This window comes from Mustela nivalis, assembly GCF_964662115.1.
Source record: "Mustela nivalis genome assembly, chromosome: 4".
Lineage (NCBI taxonomy): Eukaryota > Metazoa > Chordata > Mammalia > Carnivora > Mustelidae > Mustela > Mustela nivalis.
The window spans coordinates 382,876-406,289 of NC_139023.1; the positions used below are offsets into that span (position 1 = coordinate 382,876).

At 41.5% G+C, this 23,414-nt stretch overlaps 1 protein-coding gene and 1 long non-coding RNA gene across 4 annotated transcripts in view; one reads left to right on the forward strand and one right to left on the reverse strand.

The window, feature by feature from the left end:
• Positions 1-3,273, forward strand: part of LOC309862537 (placenta-specific gene 8 protein-like) — a 21,059-nt gene extending 17,786 nt beyond the window's left edge. For all 3 annotated transcript variants that reach the window (XM_082726532.1, XM_082726533.1, XM_082726529.1), the window contains 2 exons: positions 1,310-1,424; positions 3,065-3,273. In XM_082726532.1, coding sequence (XP_082582658.1) covers positions 1,310-1,414 — 105 coding nt within the window. In that variant the 3' untranslated portion in view covers positions 1,415-1,424; positions 3,065-3,273. The remainder of the gene's footprint in view (positions 1-1,309; positions 1,425-3,064) is intronic.
• The window catches only part of LOC309862541, a 20,094-nt gene extending 1,195 nt beyond the window's left edge, over positions 1-18,899 (reverse strand). The window contains exons 1-5 of the long non-coding RNA XR_014310566.1: positions 18,777-18,899; positions 5,097-12,973; positions 4,493-4,666; positions 3,680-3,799; positions 2,649-2,765 (exon numbers count right to left, since the gene is read on the reverse strand). This is a non-coding gene — a long non-coding RNA (uncharacterized lncRNA). The remainder of the gene's footprint in view (positions 1-2,648; positions 2,766-3,679; positions 3,800-4,492; positions 4,667-5,096; positions 12,974-18,776) is intronic.
• Positions 18,900-23,414: the final 4,515 nt, after the last annotated feature.

Below are 23,414 nucleotides of genomic sequence, written 5' to 3' on the forward strand. Positions count from 1 at the left end.
GGTCTCCTCAACATACAATGAAGCGGAGTATTTATAGACAGTGTATCTCTATTTCCTCCTTTGAACAGACCTAAAAATAATTCCCAGGACTGGTTTATATTGTTCAGGCTCTCTGCTTTGTTTCCCTTTCATATCTATGCAAATCTTTGTGGGGCTGCGACAGTACACCTCTCTGATCTGCCCCTTCTTTTGTGGACGCAGCCAGGAGAGCATCCCTTCGCCAGGCACAACCTGTGCAGGAGAGAAGGAGGAAGAAAAGAGACAACCACTGTTTGTCCTACCGTGAGCTGAATATTATTCTGACGTGTAGTTGCTCATGTACTGCCTGCAAACTCTTGTGCTGTGGGAAGTGTTACCTCCTTTTATAGACATGGCTGGGCTCTTTGCCCCAAATGCTTACACTGTAAGATGGCAATCAAAGCACTGTAGCAATAGGAAAAATTTCTTTTCATGAAAAATAAAATCACTCATAGTCTCACCATTTAGAAGCTCCTATGTACACACTGCTGCTCCCCACCCCACCGCACGAGCTCACACTATAAATTGGGAATTATATTAAACTCAAACCTTAAGAACATAAGTGCTATCAAATAATGGATTCAAAATTCTTTCAGTCTGTCAAGACCCGCAGTAATAACACCGGGTTATCAGACTAGAACTCCCCAGTTCACTTGGGCCTCCTGTGCCAGAACAGGGATCCCTTCAAGGGCACGTCACCCGGAAGGTCATTGAGGACCCGGTTGGACACTTCCATTGAGAGGGCCCTCAAATCTTTGTGAAGTCCCCCATCCCACGGCTTTCCAAACAAATTCTTCCTCTTCTTTCTTCCTTCCCCCATAATCTGTGTATCTACCCTTTGCTCCAAAGTTCTTCCATTGCAGAACTTGAGAGATGTCCATGACAATGGCTAGAGGGATACAATGTGGGGCCCCATCTGGCTCTGCTCACAAACTACAGAAAAATTGGTGCATTTTATAACTGGCTTTAAAGGGAAGCCGTCTCAGAATTGATGGCAGAGGATGAGGGCTGTAGCCATACCCTGCAGGTCAGCTGAAGTCATGTCATATACGGTTAAGGGCACAGGCTTCAGAAAAGAAAGACCAAGTGCCGCTACCAATTTGTTATGGGATCTGAACAAGTTATTTACCTTCATGTGGGTCATCAGAAAAATGGAGATAATGAAAATCCTCATGCTAAACCAGTGACATAAAATGTACCTCTTAAAGAGTTTTTGAAAAGCTACGAATGCAAGGACTTGTGTGACTCTATTTATAGCCTATGTGTGGACCCGCTGTTGGTTTTTTAACAGGGATCTATTTGTGGTGATTTCCTATGGCTGGGATGTTTTCCTCTGTGCACCCTTTGTCAACTCAAGCGAGATATTGAAAAAAGAAAAGCAATGAATGCTTTCTAAAAGGTGCTTGGTAAGTTGTTGGAAATTCTTTGATTTAGTTGTATCAAAACAAACGCTCAATAACACCCTTTACTTCCTTGGTCCTCTCTCACAAATACACGAAACATTGCTTACAAAATGGAGGACAAAGGATTTTTCATTGCCAGCCGACACCAGCAGGCGGTAGTCAGCATGCATAGGTTGAGAGCACGAAACCTGGAAGGAGAGGAGAGAGTCCCGAGGCTTGTGGGGTTGTCTGCCGTGTGACGTACCCGCGAACAGGTCCCGGGTCACCCTGCATATCTTCACTAGACCATGATTGGAGGTAGCTGAGGCGTATGTGTTACCATTCATTTCCCCAAGTCTAGTTCCTAGGTGTGCCGCTACCACACTAACCAATAAGCTGTTATACTAAGTATGACTGTGTGATGTGCCTACTTCTGTGTTCTTGGCAACACCAGAATATAAGAATCCCTCCTCCAAAGCTATGGGAAGCTACTTTAGTTTCTATAAATTCAGCATGGATATTTTACCCAGTTATCCAAAATTCCCAAAGCCCCCACTATGAGAAGTTACGGATGTTTCGGTGGCAGTGTTGTCAGAGTTGGGTAGCTGCTCATTTCCCTGCTTCCTAGCTCCCCTAGTCACATTTTTCATCTTCTGAGCAGCTATTTCTCTCAAACAGGTGGGTAATAGTTTACGTGTCCTATCTTTTGATCTCTTATTGCCAGTCCGCATGGAATTCGCAATCAAAGCTTAGTTTTCCCCAGGAATGACTATTATCTGGACAGTCCTTTCCTGCCCAGAGGTCTTTGTGCGTGTTTGATCAAGGGGGAACATTCAAGAGTGTAAGTTGTCACTGGCCCAATCTCTCTTTCCTAGTTACTTCTTTGCCACATACCCCACAAAATGATATCTTCTTCATGAACATATTGGTTCGTCTCATGTTGCATTTTTGTATCCTAGCATTTGTCTTCTGATTGTTTCAATGGCTTCCTGAAATGACTAACGTGCATCAGTTTCAGGCAGAGTCATGATAGGGAGTTATCTTATTATTCTTTTTCCTCCTTATTCTACCTCCAGAGAATTGGCTGTTGTCTCTCTTTTCAAGCAGTGACATTTGTTAAAAGTCCTATATTAACAACTTGGCTTAGAATTTGATGCCTAAGTAGCCCTGAGGGAAGGAAGATGTGACAGTGCTGGTACAGTCCATGAAAAAGACTGTTTGTGTTCTCTGCCTTTTGGAGACCCTTACCTTGACATGGTGGATGATCCACTGACATTTGACAACAGAAGTCGACTCAGGCGATCTACGGAGCGCTCCATTGTTTCCCTCAACCACATAGCAACAATGCTTGATACCTAGCAGGCACTTAACAAATATTGTGGGAGAATAAATCAGTGCAACTTTCAAGCAAGGAAGCATAATGAGGGCCTAACCTAGGAGACTTGAGTGACTCTTACCTGGCGATGGTGACTTTCTAATGGATTATACTGGACCAGGGGCCATGATTTGGTATAGATCTCAAAACAGGCCAAAACACGGTGGTAGGGGATGGGTGGAATGAAAGTTTTGATACTTAGAACAAGATACTGTGAAGACAGATGAAACTGATAAATCCTAATTTGTTCATTCATTTATTCTCTCCTTTTTCCTTCTGGTTTCTACAGGTCACATTCACAATGTGGTGAAAGAAATGCTAGAATCACATACTGCATCTGTTGAGTGCTATCTCACCCCACATCTTAGAAACTAATTCAACCAATCATATGGTTTCCAATGGCTTCAAGACACTTTTAATTTCTAGTTTATTTCAAAAGAAATACATTTCCAGTGCTGTTCTCTAAAATGACTGCTAATAAAAAATTAATATCCTCAACATTTCTTGTGTCTTTATTTTTTTTACTTAAATTCCATGAGCCAACATATAGCACATCATCAGCTTCAGATGTAGTGTTCAATGATTCATCAGTGTCTTTGGATACAGCTTTATGAAAAACTATAACTTTTTAAAAACGAACCCAAATTTGTGAAAATATTAAAGCTGAATGATGGGCACATGGAGAATCTTTTTTTTTATTATTTTGAAAGGTTTTTTTTGAAGGATGATTGACACATAAAGACGATTCCACTTTCCTATCTTTATATATGTTTGGAAATGTCCAGAATAAAAAGTGTTTAAATGTTGTCAAGACTTTTCTAATTTTAGACTTTCCCACCACTGGTAGGCAAGGAATCACTCTGGGCATTCCCTCACTCCCAAAAAGGGTGGTACTTTGACCTACCTTGGGCCTCCTTTTGGGAGCCAGGATGACCTTCGACACTCCTTACAGCCCCGCTCAAGGCTAAAATAACTCCACTCGACGAGGAATACTGGCTGAGCGATGTGGAGTTTACTACAGATTCTATGGACAAAGGAGAGGATTTCTGTCGTAAGCCACACAGCAAGACTCCTAACTGAAACTGGCATTAGGCATTCCCATCCTCCCTAAAGCCATCAGCAGCGAGCCAGCCACAGGAGCTCCACATACCTTTCTTTCTCCACTCCCCCTCCTTCCCTGCACCAAGGTTAATGTGGCATTTTCAAATATTGAGATATAATTGAGTTATAGGGGTACAATATTATGATACGACCCATGTACATATTGGAAAATGATCACCACAATAAGTTTAACTATCCCTGAACATAGTTATAATTTTTTCTCATGTTGAGGAGTTTTAAGATTACTCCCTTCTCAACTTTCCAATATATAATACTTTACAATGTATACTACCATGCCGTACACTACATCCCCATAACATATTTATTTTATAACTGGAAGCTTGGACCTTTGGCTCCCTTCACCGTTTCACCTACCCCACCATGCCCACCTCTGGCAACCAACAATCCAACTGTCTATGAGTTCAGGTAGTTTATTTCTCTATCTTAGATTTCCACATAAGCAACACAATGCAGTGTTTGTCTTTCACAGTCTGACTTCTTTCACTTAGCTTAATCCCTTCAAGGTCTGTCCATTCCCATCCCAAATAACAGAACTGCCTTCTTTTTTAATGGCTGGGGAATGTTCCATTGTGTATATAGACCACATCTTCCTCACCCATCCGTCCTTCGATGGACACTTAGACCGTTTCCATGTTAGCCATGCGAATAACGCTGCAGTGGACATGGGGCCGGTCCACAGGCCTTTCCTGTGCAGAGAAGTTTGGTTCTACCTCAGCTTCCCAGTCCAGGAACCACACCTCCAAAGGTGCAGGATGGGGGTGAAATTCTGCTGTTAAATAAAAACCAAAAAATGTTTTCCAGATCGCTTACTTAAAAGTCACAACATATTTTATGCATATTTGCTCATAAAATTCATGGCAAATAGGAGTTTTCTTATAATGTTTGATCTAACTGAGATGTTTTATTATTTAGACTCATTCTCCCACTCTCAACATCATGTCTCTTCTGGGCATGAGAAATGCCTACGGTCTCCTGGTACCAGGCTAGTTGCCTTAATTAAATCAAACCCTCTTAAATGCTACCACAAGCTAAAGGTCAATTGCTAGAGCCAAGAAGCAGCGACTCCTGTGAGGAAGGTGGGGCTAGAAAGGGAGACGTGTAGGTGATTTACAAATTTCCAAAGCAAAGAGCAGCAGAAGAGAATTCATCTCACCTTCCAGGGAAGGAAAGATTATCTGTGGATCCTGCTTCAGACTTACCTGTGGCTGCCTCGTGGCTACAGTCATTTCTTCTACTCAAAGGTCAACAATTCAGGCGGAATCCCCCATCTTTGTTCATGCCGTGTGGAACCGGGCGGCTCACCTCGGGCTGGAGGAGAGCCTTCGGGATGGCACCCTCACGGCCACCTGCTGCTGCCCCTTGGTTAGTGGTTCATCCCCGGCTGGGGCCTTGGGCTGCGGTCCGTATTAGCGACAAAGCCGCTTGGTCGGCCTCACAGATGGTTGTGGATGGTCCGGGGGAAGCAAGATGGAAATGCACAGCATCTCAATGACCTGGCTTCGGAGGCCGCAGAGCATCCCTTCTGCCGAACTCTCTCGGTTGAGGCAGTTGCAAAGGTCCACCCAGGGGCGAAGCAAGGAGACACGGAAACTCACTTTCCCTGTGCTGTGGCAACGTCCCTGAAGAGTCTAACCGACATGGAATCCTGCTGCCGCCCTCTCCTGAGAGTCCAACCAGTCACCGCTGCTGGAGCGGCTCCATGTTGTGTTGTCGGCCCGTAATCGGGTCTGTGCCCCCCTGTCCCCAGGGAAGCCACTCTTGCGTCGTCACGGAGCAGTGACGGTCGCCTGCCCTGCTCAGGCTACCGGGGACAGCGGCATCCCTGCTGTGACCCCGGCTTCATCTCTCTGGTGACTCAGAAACGTTTTCAATCACCAACGTGGTTGAAGCTTGTCACAAGAGCCCACTCACCTCGAGACTCCGATTCACACCTGTGCTGGATCCAGAGGTCCAAACTCCACGATTTATTCTACAGAAGCTGCTTTCCTCTCTAGAGTTTTCGGGTATCTCGCTGTGGAAGAGGATGCTGTAGGTCCTCTTCCTGGGCAGCGCCCCTCAGACCCTCCTGCCTGGAGGTCGTTGCCGAGGTCATCTTAAAGCCTTTTGCAACTGCTCCCTTAGCCTGCCTTTACTCGGTTCTGGCTTTGGTTTTCGTGTAATGTCTAGAGGCAGTAGATAAATTCCATCCTGCCCCAAATTTCCATGCAGCAGCAGGTTCTAAGTCTGCTCCTACTGTTTCTTTTTCCACAGTGTTTTCTTTTGGTAAAATACACATAAAATAAAATTTGTCACTTTTGAGTGTACAGCTCAGGGGCTTGAGCTACTTTTATATCGTGCAGCCCTCGTGCTGTCCGCCCTTGTCATCCATCTTGTAAAACTGAAACTCTGGCCCATTAAACACTAACTCCCCATCCCAATGTCCCTCAGCCCCTGGCAGTTGCCATAATACTTCCCGCCCTCAGGATTCATCCGTGTTGTGCATATTCAGAATTTTCTTCCTTTTTAAGGTTGAATGATACTCTATTGTATGCATATGCCACATTCTCCTTATCCTTTCTTAGGTTGATGGACACTGGAGTTGCTTCCACATTTTAGCTACTTTGAATAATACTTATACGAACATGGGTGTCCAAGAATCTCTTCAAAACCCTGCTTTCAGTTCTTTGGGGTATGTACCCAGATGAGGCTGTGCTAGATCATATGTAATTCTATGCTTAATTCTTTGAGAAACTGCCCTTTTATTTTCCATGGTGACTATACCATTTCACAATCCCACCAACAACACAAAGGGTTTTAATTTCTTCAGATACTCACCAACACTTGCTATTTTCTCTTTCTTTGATTATAGCCAACCTAATGGGCGTGAAGCACTAGTTTCGATGTGCCTTTCCGTAAGGATCAGCGATGTGGAACATCTTTTCCTGGGCTTATTGGCCATTTATATCTCTTCTTTGGAGAAATGTATTCAAGTTCTTTGTCCATTTTTAAATCATGTTGCTTATTCTTTTAATGTTGAGTTTTTGTAGTTCCCTGTATATTCTGGATATTGACCTCTTCGCGGATATGATTTGCACATATGTTCTCCTATTCTGTCGGTTACCTTTTTCTGCCAATGTAACCTTTGTCTGGGTGGGAAGACAGATTCCTGGTGCTTCCTACCCTGGCTCACCTGAGTTTAGTAACAAATACTGTGAATGGGGAAAGGAACTATGCTCCATAATCCAGTGCTTACAACACAACACCCCCAAAACACCACTGAGAAGTGGCCTTATTCATTGGCCAAGAGGGGAGAGAAGACAACAGTAACAGAGCCATGTATGTAGCCAGAGATCTGTTTGTCATTTGGAATAAAAGTCATAAAAAGGAATGTCTTCAGGAGTGGTGGAGCCCGGCAGCATGGTGGGCTTGGCCTGCAAAGTAATCCCTTGGGTTGTTTCCTCTATTGGTTTCAGAATTTTGGGTTGGTGATAGAGAAGAAAATTAAATTGCATAGGATGTTGGAGCGAGGACTGAATATTTGCATCTGGAGGTGAATTCAGGCTGATCCTTTTGTCACAAAACCACAACACTCAGAGAGGGCATTGCAGAAGAATCATACACACATGAGCTGGTACGTGAGCAGGTGGACAGCCATGTAGTTTCCCAGAAGCAGCCAGTGGTGGAGCACGTGCTCTGAAGGCCACACAACACATAGGACAAGCTTATGGATAAGCAAGGACACCAAAGGCTAAGTCATCCAGTGTCACTTCTTGTCTTCAGAAATAACCTCAACACGGAACTGTTTAATGGAGAAAAAAGCAGGCCCCCAGCAACCCTATCCTTTTCTTGGAGTCTTTTTTCCCATCTGCTCTTCTCTCTCAACTCGGTACCTCCAAAATATGTCTTTCTCTCTCCCTTTGCCTCGTGCCATCTTGTGAAAAATACCTGCTTCCTTCCCCTGTCCACCATGCCTCCCACACCACCACCAGGGAACCAACTTCTAGATATTACACAATATTATTATTATGACATACTAATCTGATCTATTTGCCTTTGGACAGCTTCATCAAAGTCCAGATATTCCCAAGATAGTGGTGGCAGAGGGTGGCTATCAAAGGAGAAAACAGCAAAGGGGGACACTGGCAGAAGACTGGTCTTCATTAGTATGCCCCCAAATAGTCACCTCATTGTTCATCATTTTGTTTTTATTGATTAAAACAAAATAGAGAGATATTTATCTGAGTACCTGAATCTGATGAATCTCTAGTTTCAAATTTGAGAAAAGAAACCCATGTGCTTTCCCATAAATGATTACCCTTTTATTCCTTTAGTCCCTTTCCCCGCGCTATCCCAGTCTGCCCACTCTCAGGATACAGGGCATATCAAGTCTTTCCAGTCTGTTCTATACCAATCCAGGAGCGGCTGATGAAGGGAAGTACTTCCTGTTTTGTTTGCTCAGGTTCAAATATGACTACTGAGTTATTTACATTTAGAACCAAACTCTTTTCCTGGAGTCAAGAGTATCGTCTGATTTGTCTCCCTCTCTGATTTCTTCCTATTCAGTTTTCCCCTGCACCCCTCTTGTTCTCTGCACTAGTCCTTATATTCTAATTATATTCTAATATAATTGTGTCTCTCTGATTGTCTTGACTCTGGGAAACAAACTGAGGGTTGCAGAAAGAGAGGGGCATAGGGAGATGGGGTAACTGGGTGATGGGCATTAAAGAGGGCATGTGATATGATAAGTGCTGTGTGATATATTCAACTAACGAATCACTGAACATTATATCAAAAATTATGATGTACTATACCTTGGCTAATTGAATAAAAAAACCTCATTAGGTGCTTCTAATCAGTCTAGACCTGCATGTTAAAGATAGGCTTTTAAAACACATGATGATTAGTTCAAATCGAGAAACGACCTCTTCTTTCTAAAACTGAAAACAAAATTGTTTCTCCCAGAACAAAAGAAGAATGTTTCCTACAAATTTGTAATTTTCGCTGAGTGAAAAATATACAAATTTCTGGCAGTTAAAGGATAGCTATTTTTTAAATGTTTCTAGCCTTCAAGAGTACATAAGTCAAAATTCTGAGAGACACAATCAAGAAAACTATACAATAATGAATTAGTTTAGGGGTGAGAGGAAACTTTTCCCTTCTTGGCTAGACTAATCATTAAATTGACATAGGTTAACAGAAGAAAAACAAAATTTTATATATACAGGAGTTTTCAAAAATGTGAGATTCAAAGAACTGGCCAATAGCAGACAGATTCTATACTTTTTAGACAAAATAGTAGTAGCAGTAGTAGTAGTAGTAGTAGTAGTAGTAGTAGTAGTAGTAATACATTTCTGAAGAATCGACAAGACTGATATACACCCCTAGACTTTTGGTTAAAAAAAAAATCTACTTGAGCTGGAGCCTTAGCAGAGGGGAAGGCTTCAGGTTTACCATATGTTGAGTCACTACAGAAGTGCTCTCAGGGAGAACAGGCCGAGGGAATGCCATTTTGGAGCACTCACCTGGCTTTACTATAGCTTCTCCCAGAAAGGAGCTTAATTTTCTGGAGCCCCAAATTCTGCAGTTGTCACTAAGGGGACACTTCTAGATCATTTGTTCGGGAAACCAGCATGGTCTACAATCATAGTGTCACAGCTATATATATTTGCATACTTTAAGGCTCTAGCTTCCAATCAGCCTAAAACTAGGTGCTGACTGAGATGCTTTCCTCTGAAACACTCACAGGTTTCAGCACATTCTCAACAACTGGACTTTATCGAGAATAAATCAGACCGCTTAGGCAATCGCAAAAGATTAAGAGACATCTAAGAGGGAGGGCAAGGTTAAACTGGTTTATCTCCTACATACGACCACTCCTGCAAGACTAGAAGAAAGAGCTGTTTTGCCTACTACACAGAAGCAACATGAGAGTCAAGCAAAATAAGGAAGAAAAAAAATATGTTCCAAATGAAATAAAATCCCAGGGGAAAAATCTTAATGAAAGAGAAATAATGAATTACCTGATAAAGCATTCAAAGCATGTTCACCAAATGCAGGAGAAGAATGGATGGACACAGCAAGAATTTCAATAAAGAGATAGAAAATATAAGAAGGTATCAAACAGAAGTCACAGAACTGAAGAATACCATAGCCAAACTGAAAAGTACAGTATAGAAGTTCAACACGGGCTAAATGAAGCAGGAGATAGAATCAGTAAGCCAGAAGACAGGGTAATGGAACTCACCCATTAGAGCAAAAACAACAACAACAAAAGTGAAGATAGTTTAAGGGACTTATAGGACAATATCAAGCAGAATCACATTTTCATTATAGAGATTTCAGAAGGAGAGGAGAGAAAGGAAGAGGCAGAAAATGTATTTGAAGAAATAATGGCTGAAAACTTCCCCAACCTAAGAAAGGAAACAGACCTCCAGATCCAGGAAACCCACAAAGTCCACAGAGACCCACAGCAAGACACACTATAGTTAAAATGTTGAAAGTTAAAGATAAAGAGAGAATCTTAAAAGCAGCAAGGGGGAAAAAACTTGTTAGATACAAGGGAGACCCCATAAGGTTACCAGATTTCCCAACCAAAGCCTTGTGGGCCAGAAGGAAATAGATGATCTATTCAAAGTGCTGAAATGAAAAATTTCCAATCAAGAATATTCTACCTAGCAAGGTTATCCTTCAGATTTGTAGGAGAGATAAAGAGCTTTCAAGACAAATGAAAGGCTTTCAAGACAAATGAAAGATAATGGAATTCCCCCAGGGTTTCCAGGGTGGCTCAGTCAGGTAAGTGTCTGCCTTCAGCTCAGGTCATGTTCCCAAGCTCCTGAGATCAAGTTTCACATCGGGCTCCCTCCTCAACAAGGAGCCTGCTTCTCCCTCTGCCTGCTGTTCCCCCTACTTTCACTCTCTCTCTCTCTCTCTTTATCTGACAAATAATTAAATAAATAAACCTTAAAAAAATAAAAATAAAGGAGCTATACAGAGACGCCTGGGTGGCTCAGTTGGTTTGACGACTGCCTTCGGCTCAGGTCATGATCCCGGAGTCCTGGGATCGAGTCCCGCATCAGGCTCCCAGCTCCACGGGGAGTCTGCTTCTTCCTCTGACCTTCTCCTCGCTCATGCTCTCTCTCGCTGCCTCTCTCTCAGATAAATAAATAAAAATCTTTAAAAAAAAAAAAAAAAGAAAGGAGCTATACAACACTCAACTAGCCTTACAAGAAATATTAAGGGACTTCTTCAACCCGAAAAGCAAGGGTAGAGATTAGTAATCAGAAAAAAATATGAAAGTATAACTCTTACTCGTAAAGGTAAATATGTATTAAAGGAAGCAGATTAATCACTTCATAAAGGTTAAAAGAAAAAGATAGTAAAAATAACTATAACTATAATAGTTAGTTAAAAGATACACAAAATAGGGGCACCTGGGTGGCTCAGTTAGTCAACATCTGACTTTTAATTTTGGCTCAGGTCGTGACTTCAGGGTCAGGAGACTGAGCCCCATGTTGGTCCCCGTGCTGAATGTGGAGCCTGTTCAAGATTGAAGGAGTACAAATGACTCACCTTCCTAGGGAGTCCTCAAGCCTTGGTTGAGGATGTTTTAATCAAATATTCTTCCCCTCTCCCAAGATTGAGAGTTTCACATGTTCATTAGTTTTCTAATGCCTCTATAAGCTTCCACCATAGCTACAATTTCTCACATACACCTTAGTTTTCTTTCCTATTGGAATGGGGAGCAGGCTGAGAGGAATCAGGAGGCCTTCTTAATATTGGGGAAGAAGTTTAAGATCTCTTAAGGGTCTGTGGGCACAATAAGAGAGCTGAGCTAAATGCTCTTAGAATATTGTGATCCCCATGAACCCAGAAAGACACAGCTAAGATCCTAGGTTCCTACCAAGCCATTACCCAGGGAGCAAGAGACACACTGGAGCACCGGTGCCTTCTTCCCCTTGCTTCTCCCAAGTGCCAGGTAATCCTGAGCCGCCACGGTTGCAATCTTCACAGTTTCTGCTCCAGCCTTCATTGAGGAATCCCACTTTTTTTTTAAAGATGTATTTATCTGTTTTTAAAGAGAGGGAGAGAGAGAGAGAGAGAGAGCACAAACAGGAGGGCAGAAGGAGAGCGAGAGAGAATCCCAAGCAGAATCTGTGCAGAGTGCAGAGCCCAGTGCCGCGCCCAGTCTCACACCCTGAGATCATGACCTGAGCTGAAATCAAGAGGCGGCCACTTGACCGACTGCTCCCCCAGCGCCCCAAGGAGTTCCATCTGTTTCATACGATTTCTGTCTACCCAGAGCCTTGTGACCACTCACTATTTCAGAAAAGACCAGCTTGCATAAAAAAGAACAAAAATGACAAATAGAAAGAGATCTCAACCTTGTTCAGTTCCTTGGTTCTGGCTATTTCTAAGGACTATTTATATCCCTACCCTCAGGTTCTTCTTTCTTTTCTATTTTGCTTTGTTATATTTGGGGATGAGGGGGAGGTAAGAGGGTTCCTTCCGTTACCTGTAGCCTATACGCGGTCCCTCCCTAATAAGAATTACCAAATTTCGTGAAGAAAGCTGGCCTTATTTACAAGTCCATAGCTACTCAGTATGGAGCCTGTGCCCCCAAGCAATGGAGAGTCCTTTATCCAGATACAGAACAGGAGTCTGCAGGAGGAGCCCCACAATAAAGATATGGCTTTTTGAGGGAAACAAATCTCACAACCTTTCCACAATACCAACTCTTCATTGTAAAACCTTCTTCTGGGTTATAACCTACTGGGACTGTATTTCCACCAGACACAAGTTGACTTTAGTTGCTGGCATAAGCCTCAAGTCAAAGAGGCTCCCACCACAGAAATATATTTCCGCAGACACTCGCTTATGATACTTGTCTTCTCCTTTAACAAATGAACCATTTGGTCTTTGTTCATTTCATGTTCCTTCCCACTGGGAGAATGTTTGGTCAGGGAAATCACTAGAGAACTTGTCTTCTCTGCACTCTGCTTATTGTTAACGCTGGTTCCTTGACATTCAGAGGGTGTAGACTCTTCAGCCTTCCATTTCCCGTAAGCTTTATGATTTGTATGTAGTTTGCATGCCTCAACTAAAACACAAGGGACATAAGCCAAATGAGCTTTGCCATCAGTTCTTTTAGTATGTTACTTCATCTGGAGAAATGCCATGATTTCCAACAACGTTTACAGCAAGGGCCCCAGAGTATAAGCAAACAAAATTAACATTCATTTACGCAAGACTTGATAAAAACCTATCAATGAATATGAATGTTTTGTCCTCATTCACATCTGGAAATATTTACTTTTTCTATGAAAATATTTATGTAATGGCCAACTTCCTATTTAGAAGAATACTAACAGGGGTGCCTGGGTGGCTCAGTGGGTTAAGCCGCTGCCTTCGGCTCAGGTCATGATCCCAGGGTCCTGGGATCGAGTCCCGCATCGGGCTCTCTGCTCAGCGGGGAGCCTGCTTCCTCCTCTCTCTCTCTGCCTGCCTCTCTGCCTACTTGTAATCTCTCTCTGTCAAATAAATAAATAAAATCTTTAAAAAAAAAAAAAAAGAAGAATATTAACAATTTCACAGGAATATTAATTTTACAAGCAACTGGCCCTCTATTTGATATGAATGATAGCTCTCGTTTTTCCAGATACTGATTAGAAAAATGTGTTGAACAAAGAGTTTAGCTCCATCTGTTAACTTTTTTGTAATACAGGAAAAGAAGAGATGAGGGGCTCCTGGCTGGCTCAGTTGACAGAGTATGCAACTCTTGATCTTGGAGTTGTAAATTTGAGCCCCACATTGGGTGTAGAGATTTTTTTTTTTTAATTTAAAAATAAATGTAAATAAATAAATAAATTTAAACATGGAAAGAAAAGGATTTCCAACTCACAGCTTTCAAAATGTTGACATATATACTGTTTGGGTGGCTGTCGTTAGGCATATGCCTTCAGTTCAGGTCATAATCCCAGGGTCCAGGCATTGAGTCCTGCATTGGGTTCTGTGCTCAGTTTTCCCTCTGCCCCTCCCCCAACTCATTCTCTCTCTGTTTCTCTCTCTCTGTCTCTCTCTCAAAAACAAATAAATAAAATCTTTAAAATTTTGACTTACAATTCACATACCATAAAATCGTTTCGTTTAAAGTACCATTCAGTAGCTTTTGGTATAATCATAAAATTATGCAACCATCACCACTATCTAATTCCAGAATGTTTTCTTTTTTTTAGAAAACCTGTACTCATTAGCAGTCATTTCCTATCTTCCCTTCCCCCAACCTCTGCCAACCAATCTACCTTCTGTCTCAACTCACAGTTTTTTGTTTGAATTATCTTCTGATCTATATAAGCTACCAAATTAAGCATTACATGTTTTTGTGTGTGTAAATTACAAACCAAGAGATTAAATAAATTGCTGAAAAACTGAAAAAAACAGCATCCATACATAATATTTACTCATTTATGCATTCATCATTTAACAAACATTTATTAAATCCCCTTTCTCAAGAAAAGGGCATACTATTTGTGGGGGCACATATGAAGACATGCATTGGAGAAAAGAAGACAATAAATTAAAATATAATGAAAACAGTACATTAGAAAAAAGCATAGAAATATAGTAGCCACCTACTCACCAAACCCCTTTGCACACATCTACTACTCAGGGATAAACTCTTATTAATAATTCGTTGATTTTAGGGAAAGCTAGGTGAAAGATATATGAGAATTTTACCCTAGCTGCAACTTTTCTGCGAAGTCAAAAATTATTTCAAAACTTAATTTATAGCAATACAAGCAATACCTCAAAAAGAAAGAAAAATCTCAAATAAACAACCTAACTTTATACCTGAAGGAGCTAGAAAAAGAAGAAAAAACAAAACTCAAAACCAGTAGAAGGAAGGAAATAATAAAGATTGAGCAGAAATAACAAAATAGAAATAAAAACAATAGAATAGATCAAAGAAATGAGCCAAAAACCAGGAGCTGGTTCTTTGAAAAGTTCAGCAAAATTGATAAAGCTTTATTCAGATTCATAAAAAAAGAGAGAGGGAGGGAGAGAGGACTCAAATAAATAAAATCAGTAAAGAAAGAGGAGAAATAGGGGCACCTTCGGCTCGGGTCATTATCTCAGGGTCCTGGGATCGAGTCCCACATCGGGTTCTTTGCTTGGCAGGGAGCCTGCTTCCTCCTCTCTCTCTCTCTGCCTGTCTCTCTGTCTACTTGTGATCTCTCTCTGTCAAATAAATAAATAAAATCTTAAAAAAAAAAAAAAGAAAGAAAGAGGAGGCATAACAATGGATACCACAGAAATACAAAGGATCATAAGAGAATTTTATGAAAAATTATATGCCAAAAACTTGGACAACCTAAGAGAAATGCATAAATTCCTAAAAACATAGAACCTCCCAAAACTGAGTCAAGAAGAAAAGAAGATTTGAACTGACCAATTACCAACAATGTAATTGAGTTAATCATCAAAAACTCCCAACAAACAAAAGTTCAGGACCAGATGGCTTCACAGGTGAATTCTACCAAACATTTAAGGAGGAGTTAATACACATTCTTCTCAAACTATTTCAAAAAATAAAAGAGGAAGGAAAGCTTCCAAATTCATTCCATGAGGTCAGTATACTCTGATACCAATACCAAATAAAGACCTACCAAAAAAGAGAGAGAGAGAGAGATCAGCCCTCAGGCCAATACCTCTGATGAATATAGATGCAAAAATCAACAAAATATTAGCAAACTGAATATAATAACACATTAAAAAAATCATTCACCATGATCAAGTGGGATTTATTCCTGAGTTGCAAGGATGGTTCAATATTCACAAATCCATCAACATGATCCATTAGATCCACAAGAGAAAGAATAAAAACCATATGATCATTTCAGTAGTTGCAGAGAAAGCATTTGACATAACAAAACATCCATAAATAATAAAAAATTCTCAATGAAGTAGGTTTAGAGGGAACATACCTCAACATATTAAAGACCATATGTAAAAGGCCCACAGCTAACATCTTACTCAATAGTGAAAAACTGAAAGCATTTCCCCTATGTCTACTCTCACCACTTTTATTCAGCATAATACTGGAAGTCCTAGCCACAGCAATCAGACAAGAAAAAGCAATAAAGCACATTCAAATTGGTAAGGAAGAAGTCAAACTTTCACTATTTGCAGATAACACTATACTATATAGAGAACCCTGAAGACTCCACCAAAAAACTACTAAAACTGATAAATGAATTCATTAACTTTTCAGGATACATATATAGAGAAATCTCTTGCATTTCTATACACTTATACTGAAGCAGTAGAAAGAGAAATTAAGAAAACAATCTCATTTACAATTTCACCAAAAATAATAAAATACCCAGGAATACACTTAACCAAGGAGGTGAAAGACCTGTACTCTGAAAACTATAAAACATCGATGAGAAAAATTGGAGACAACACAAAGAAATGGGAAGATATTCCATACCCATGAATTAGAAGAACAAATATTATTAAAATGTCCATACTACCCAAAACAATCTACCGACTTAATGTAATCCCTATTAATAACATTTTCCACAGAGCTAGGACAAACAATCTTGAAATTTGTATGGAACCATAAAGACTCTGAATAGCCAAAGCAACCCTGAAAAATAAAAACAAAACCGAAGGTATCACAATTCCAGACTTCAAGTTTTATTAAAAGATGTAGTAATCAAAATAGTATGGTACTGGCATAAAAATAGATATATAGAACAATGGAACAGAATAGAAAACCCAGAAATAAACCCATGATTAAATGGCCATTAAATCAATCTATGACAAAGGAGGAAAGAGTACACAGTGGAAAAAAGTCTCTTCAACAAATGGTGTTGGGAAAATGGAACATCAACATGCAAAAGAATGAAACTGAATGACTGTGTTACACCATACACAAAGATAAAATCAGAATGGATTGAAGACCTAAATGTGAGACCTGCAACCATAGAAATACTTGGAGAAAACACAGGCAGTAATTTCTCTGACATCAGCTGTAGCAACAATTTTCTAGATATGGTTCCTGAAGGAAGAGGAAGAAAAGCAAAAATGAATTATTGGGACAACATCAAAATTTTAAAAACTTCTGTACAGCAAAGGGAACAATCAACAGTATTAAGTGGGAAAAGATATTTGCAAATGATGATAAAGGATTAGTACCCATTATATAAAGAACTTATATAACTCAATACAAAAAAAAATAACAAAAACAAATAATCCAATCAAAAATGGGCAGAGGACATGAACAGACATTTCTTCAAAGAAGACATCCAGATGGGGACACCTGTGGGTTAAAGCCTCTGCCTTTGGCTTGGGTCATGATCCCAAGGTCCTGGGATCGAGCCCCACATTGGGTGCTCTGCTCAGCAGGGAGCCTGCTTCCTCCTCTCTCTCTGCCTGCCTCTCTGCCTACTTGTGATCTCTGTCTGTCAAATAAATAAATAAAATCTTAAAAAAAAAAGAAGAACAAGAAGAAGACATCCAGATGACCGTCAGACATATGAGAAGATGCTCAACATCACTCATCATCAAGGAAATAAAAATCAAAACCACAGTGAAATATTACCTCACACTTGTTAGAATGGCTAAAATCAAAACTCCAAGAATAATAACTGTTGACAAGGTTGTGGAGAAAAAGGAATCACCCTACACTGCTGGTAGGAATGCAAACTGTTGCAACCACTATGAAAAACAGTATGGCAATTCCTCAAAAAACTAAAAATAGAATTACCATATTTACCTAAAGAATACTAAAATACCAATTTGAAGATATATGCACCCCTATGTTTTCTGAAACATTATTTACAATAACCAAATTAGGGAATCAATCCAAATGTCCACCGACAGATGAGTGGAAAAAGAAGATGTGGTATATTATATATATATATATATATAAAACAGCTATAAAAAAATAATGAAATCTTGCCATTTGCAACAATATGCATAGATCTAGAGAACATAATGCTAAACAAAATAAATCAGTCAGAGAAAGACATATGTTATACCATATGACTTCATTCATATGTGGAATTTAAGAAACAAAACAAATGAACAAAGCAAAAAAGAGAAAACCAGAAAAAGACTTTTAACTCTAGGGAACAAACTGTGATGGTTCCCAGAGAGGGGTGCATGGTGAAACAGGTGATGGGGATTGAGAGCTTAACTCGCTGGGCACCGAGTAATGTGCAGAATTGTTGAATCACTGTGTTATACACCTGAACCTAATATAATACTGTATGTTAACCATACTGGAATTGAAATTTTGTTTTATTTTTCTGTTGTTATTGGAATTGAAACTTTTAAAAAGTACTTTAAGACTTAAAAATATTTAGGGAATTAGAGCAAGAAAAAAAATCTCTTATCTCTGCAGCACACATTACATATACTTATCCTTAACCTTAGTAGCCAGTAACCACTAAAACCTTGAAAGTAGAAGCTAAAAACAATCTTCCCTCGATGACAGTTTTGCTGTTTATTCGGGAGTGCAAATCAGACAAGAACTATTTTTTGTTGATCTCTCAAAGAGTAATTTTCCACTGTTAAGACATTATAATTTTAAATAAATTATTACTCAAGAGGTTTCGTTTTAGCTGTAAAGTGACAGTAATTAAATTCAACTTAAGCTTCTTTAAGCAAATTAAAAAGGGGAAGGATGGGTATTTCTTGGCTCACATAGGTGGGAGGTGTACTGGGGCCTTAGACTGGAATCAGTCTAGAGGAGTGCTACCAGAAGTCAGGGTGGGCGGCGAGGAGTAGAACCTCAATGCTCCTCACTGTCTCTGCCCTCTGCCCCCCGAGCCGGCACAACGCTCGGAGAATCGGGATCGGTCCCTCCTGCTACGGTCAGACTTCCTTCGGATAGCCAAGGAGGACAGCTGCTGGCAATGCCAGGATCTCATTCCAGTTGAACAATTCCAGCAGAAAAGACAGAGCTTTTATTTCCAGCTTGTTTACAACAACCTTCAGAAAGAATATGAGTTGGCTCTACTTGGGGCATAGGCCAATCTTTTGTCCGATCATTATTTCCAAGGATATAGAGCCCTTCAATTGGCTAAGCCTGAGGCACTGCTTTCGTTGGCATCGCAATGTCCCACCTCCATTCCCTTCAAGAAAGGACTGGCTGCCCAGCTGTGAAGAATGTGGTCCGCTGATAGACAGATTCTGTCAGGTGGTGGTCTGGTCCTTCCTCTGCCCAGTTCTTCTTCCTCTTTTCTTCTCCCAGATGTTAACCTCCCAGTACACTTTCTTGAGCCAGGACTCCTTGGAGAAATGGTCTACTCCAGATCTGAGAAAATATCTTTCTCAGAAAATATGTAAGACAATCTGGGAACATCCTGTCATAAAGAAAGCTCAAAATTCAACTTTTTTTTAAAAAAGATTTTATTTATTTATTTTTTTGTCAGAGAGAGAGAGAGCGAGAGCGCAAGCACACAGGCAGACAGAGTGGTAGAGGGAGAAGCGGGCTCCATACGGAACAAGGAGCCTGATGTGGGACTCGATCCCAGGACGCTGAGCCGAAGGCAGCTGCTCAACAAACTGAGCCACCCAGGCGTCCCTCAAAAACCAATTTGAGCATCAATAAGAACATGTGCAATAGAGGCACCTGCCTGGCTCAGTTGGTGGAGCAAGTGACCTTGACCCTGAGGTTGTGAGTCCAAGCCCCACGTTGGGTGTAGAGATTATTTTAAAATTCATAATATCTGCAACGGATTGAAACATACCAAATGTGTTTCTTGGTTCCTAATGATACACATTTTAACCCACTGGATACTTGTAAAAGTTCTAGGCAGTAGCACATCATTTTGCAAACTGGGAAATAAAGGAAATAAATAATATATTTGCTCTTTTATAGGAATTATACCTTAAGGTAAACGAATGGTTGATGAGGAGAATTTTCTCCTTTTAGAAGATTTCCAACTAATAAGTGAAGAAGGAATATGTGTCAGTCCTTGTCCCCTGAGAAGCAGATGCCAAAACTGGATGAGAAGTGCAAGGTGTTTTCTTAGGGGAAGTGATTATGTGAAAAAGAAGTAGAGAGTGAACAGGAAAAGGCCAGGACATCTGTTGGACCATGATGCAAATCCACTGGGAGCGAAGGACAGGGAAAGAAAGCTGACTGAAAGCATTCTAAGGGGACATGCAGTGTAAGGAAGGTTGGCCAAAGTCAGCTTATAAAGGAGTCCATAATAGGGTCTGCCTTAATGCCCTACTGCACTGTCGTAGGGAGAGCTGCTGCTGGGAGGCCTGGCCCCAGTACCAAGGCAGCGCTGGGTTTCAAAGCGCAGCAGCTGGACCCTAGTGAAGTACGCTCCGTGGACTAGAAAGTCTCCAAGGCACCGTCTCAAGACTGCCAGAGAACGGTAAAATTAGAATACCACCATTTTGCACCCTCTAATGAAAGAATGGGTCTAGGCAACGATCATGAACCAACATCAGAGCAAGAAAAACAGCTGAATGTCATGTGCCTTGTTATGGAAGTATACAGCGATACTATGAATTGTTCTAGCCAAAAAGTTTTTACCTGAATCTGGTCAAGCTTCCAGACCTACAACCATTTTACAGAAAATACAGGGGACAGAGGACTATGTTAGATGACATCATGAGGGTATAATCTGCCAAATCTAGACTCTTAGGACACACCCCAGACAAACAACTAGGTTTATCTCTCACAAAAGCATATGTGGGGAGGAGGGTAAGGAGAGTAGGGAATGAAGAGAGGTAGAGGTACCTACAGATTTAAAATGCCTCAATATTCGTATCAACCAGTGGCAATGGAGACCTCTTATTTGGATCTTGATACGAGCTAACTTTTAAAAAGCAAATTTATAAAAGTAAATAAATAGTAAAAGGCAAATTTATGAAATAATCAGAACAATTTGAACACTGAGTATTTGATGGTACTAAGAAATGGGAAGCTAGCTATATAGCATTTGGTTTATGATTTTTTAAAGAGTTTCTTTTAGAGATACATACTGAAATACTTACTGATGAAATAATATGATGTCTGGAATTTGCTTCAAAATTATCTAGGGGAGGGTGCCTGGGTGGCTCAGTGGGTTAAGCCGCTGCCTTCCGCTCAGGTCATGATCTCAGGGTCCTGGGATCGAGTCCCGCATCAGGCTCTCTGCTCAGCAGGGAGCCTGCTTCCCTCTCTCTCTCTCTCTGGCTGCCTCTCTGTCTACTTGTGATTTCTCTCTGTCAAATTAATAAATAAAATCTTTAAAAAAAAAATTATCTAGGGGAGAAAGAAGTTGTAACTGGATGTGGATATAAATAAAACAATATTGGGAATGAGTTGATTATTATTGAAGCCAGTCAGTGGGTCCATATGATTCTCTCAACTTTATTGTAGGTTTTCATACAATGATACAATGATTTTAACAATTTGTGAAAGCCAAGCAGTCGTATGAAGCCTTCTCTCCATCACCGTCTATAAACCCCAGAGAGAGTTAGGTAGGGTGGGTGTCCCATGTCCATGTTCTTCCCAGGCTAGAGCACTGTGACATAATAAAAAACATAGTTGGTCTTTGTCCCCAGTTGCTGCTGCAGAATCTCTAAAATCTGAAGTTTCAATGAAGACATGTTAAGCTGGTAGTTTCCTAAGGGGTAGGGGTGAGAGAAGCATCTTCTGAGGATGCAAATCCAAAGTATCTTTTTTTTTTTCCTTAAGATTTTATTTATTTATTTGATAGAGAGAGAGAGAGAAAGAGGGGGGAGGTCTGAGGGAGAAGCAGACTCCCCACTGAGCAGGGAGCCTGATGCAGGACTCCATCCTGGGACTCCCAGATCATGGCCTGAGAAAACGGCAGTCGCTGAACTGAGCCCCCCCAAGCACCCAGGAATCTGAAGTTTCAATGAAGACATGTTAAGCTTGAGATGCCTATTAGACATTCAAGGGTTGGGTAAAGAGAACGGTTTTTCTGCTTATTTCAGTGCATCCCATTATCCCTGTGAGGTCTAGGACCTGGGTCAGAAAAGTGGTCCTTGACTTTCCTGATGGTCCCATCTTGGCTCATTCTAGCCCACCTCTGCCTCAGGACCAAGTCACATCCCACCCTTCAAGGTTTACTTCCCACAGAGTGAATTTCCTTTCCCAGCCCACAGTGAACCTTGCTCATAGTTCCTCCGTATTGCACTGCGTTGTGCCCGCATTTTCTGTCTGCAGTGTGTCCTCCTGCTTTCTTGCCCGGCGGAGACAGCGGCTGGGTGGTTGAACTCATTCCCCACTCTTTTTCCCCAACACAGATTTGACCTGATTTGACCCTTCCCTTCAGTGTATTCATTCGGGCTGGGACCAGGCCGCGGCAAACAAAGTGCCTATGGGGGCAAAATTTAAGAAAACACGCTCTCTTAGTGAGATTACAGGGCCCAAGGATATTTTTAAATTCTGTTATCTATTGTACAGTCGATACTGCTTCCTAAAAGAGAGAGTACCAATTTATAATGCCACCAAAATCAACAATCTATCGATTTTGCAAAACTTTGTCAAGACTGTATGTCATCTCTGTGGGGGAAAAAAATCAGGGGGTCAGACGATAGCCAGCATCTCAAACATCTTTCAGCGGTATCAACTAACATCCAGGACCGCGCACTCCCGTCCGTGAGTCCTTAATGACGGGTAGGGTAAGCCTTATTTCTCTAATTTTATTTGAGCTTAATTTTTTTTTAAGATTTTATTTATTTCTTTGGCAGAGAGATACACAGCGAGAGAGGGAGCACAGGCAGGGGCAGTGGGAGAGGGAGAAGCGGGCTGCCGGCTGAGCAGGGAGCCCGATGCGGGGCTCCACCCGAGGACCCCGGCATCATAGTCTTTGATCTCTGGTTCCTAATTTAAGAACTTGAAGAACTTCTCACCCACGCGGAGTGGGGTTTTTTCCCCCAGGGCGAGGCTTGCGTCCGCCCACACCGCGAAAGGGTGCGGGAGACCGGCAGGTGCACGGGTCAGAGTCCGGGGCAGCCCCGCGGCGCCCACGCAGCCGCCAAGCCCGCGCTTCCCCGCCAGCCCCGCGGGGGGCCGTGGTTCCCGCCGGGCACTGCGGGAGGCGCAGCAGGTGCGCGCAGCAGGTGCTGGACACGGTGTCTGACGCGCAGCATCTCTGGGCGCGAGAGAACAGCAGAGAACAGGCGGACACCCCGACAGGCAGACGGAGGGTCTGAGTAGTGCGGGAGTCCAGGCGGCCGGTTTCCCCGCAAACACTGCCTACAAACCCCGTAGGAAGACGGCACGAAATATGCGCCAAATCGGTCATTTACTGTGTCCAAGGGAGAGAGGAAGTTTGGAAAACCGGTAAGCCCTGCCAGGCCCGTGAAGCCAAACTACAGAATGAATCAAATCTTTCCCCCCAAAAAGATACATGATTGTACTTACCGTTGGACAGGGAACGCTTCTTTCAACAAGAAATATTTCCATTTTCTTTTCTTTTCTAATTCTTTATTTAAATTCAGTGTACTTAACGCAGAGTGTACTCTTAGTTCCAGGGTAGAATTCAGTGCGTCAGGGC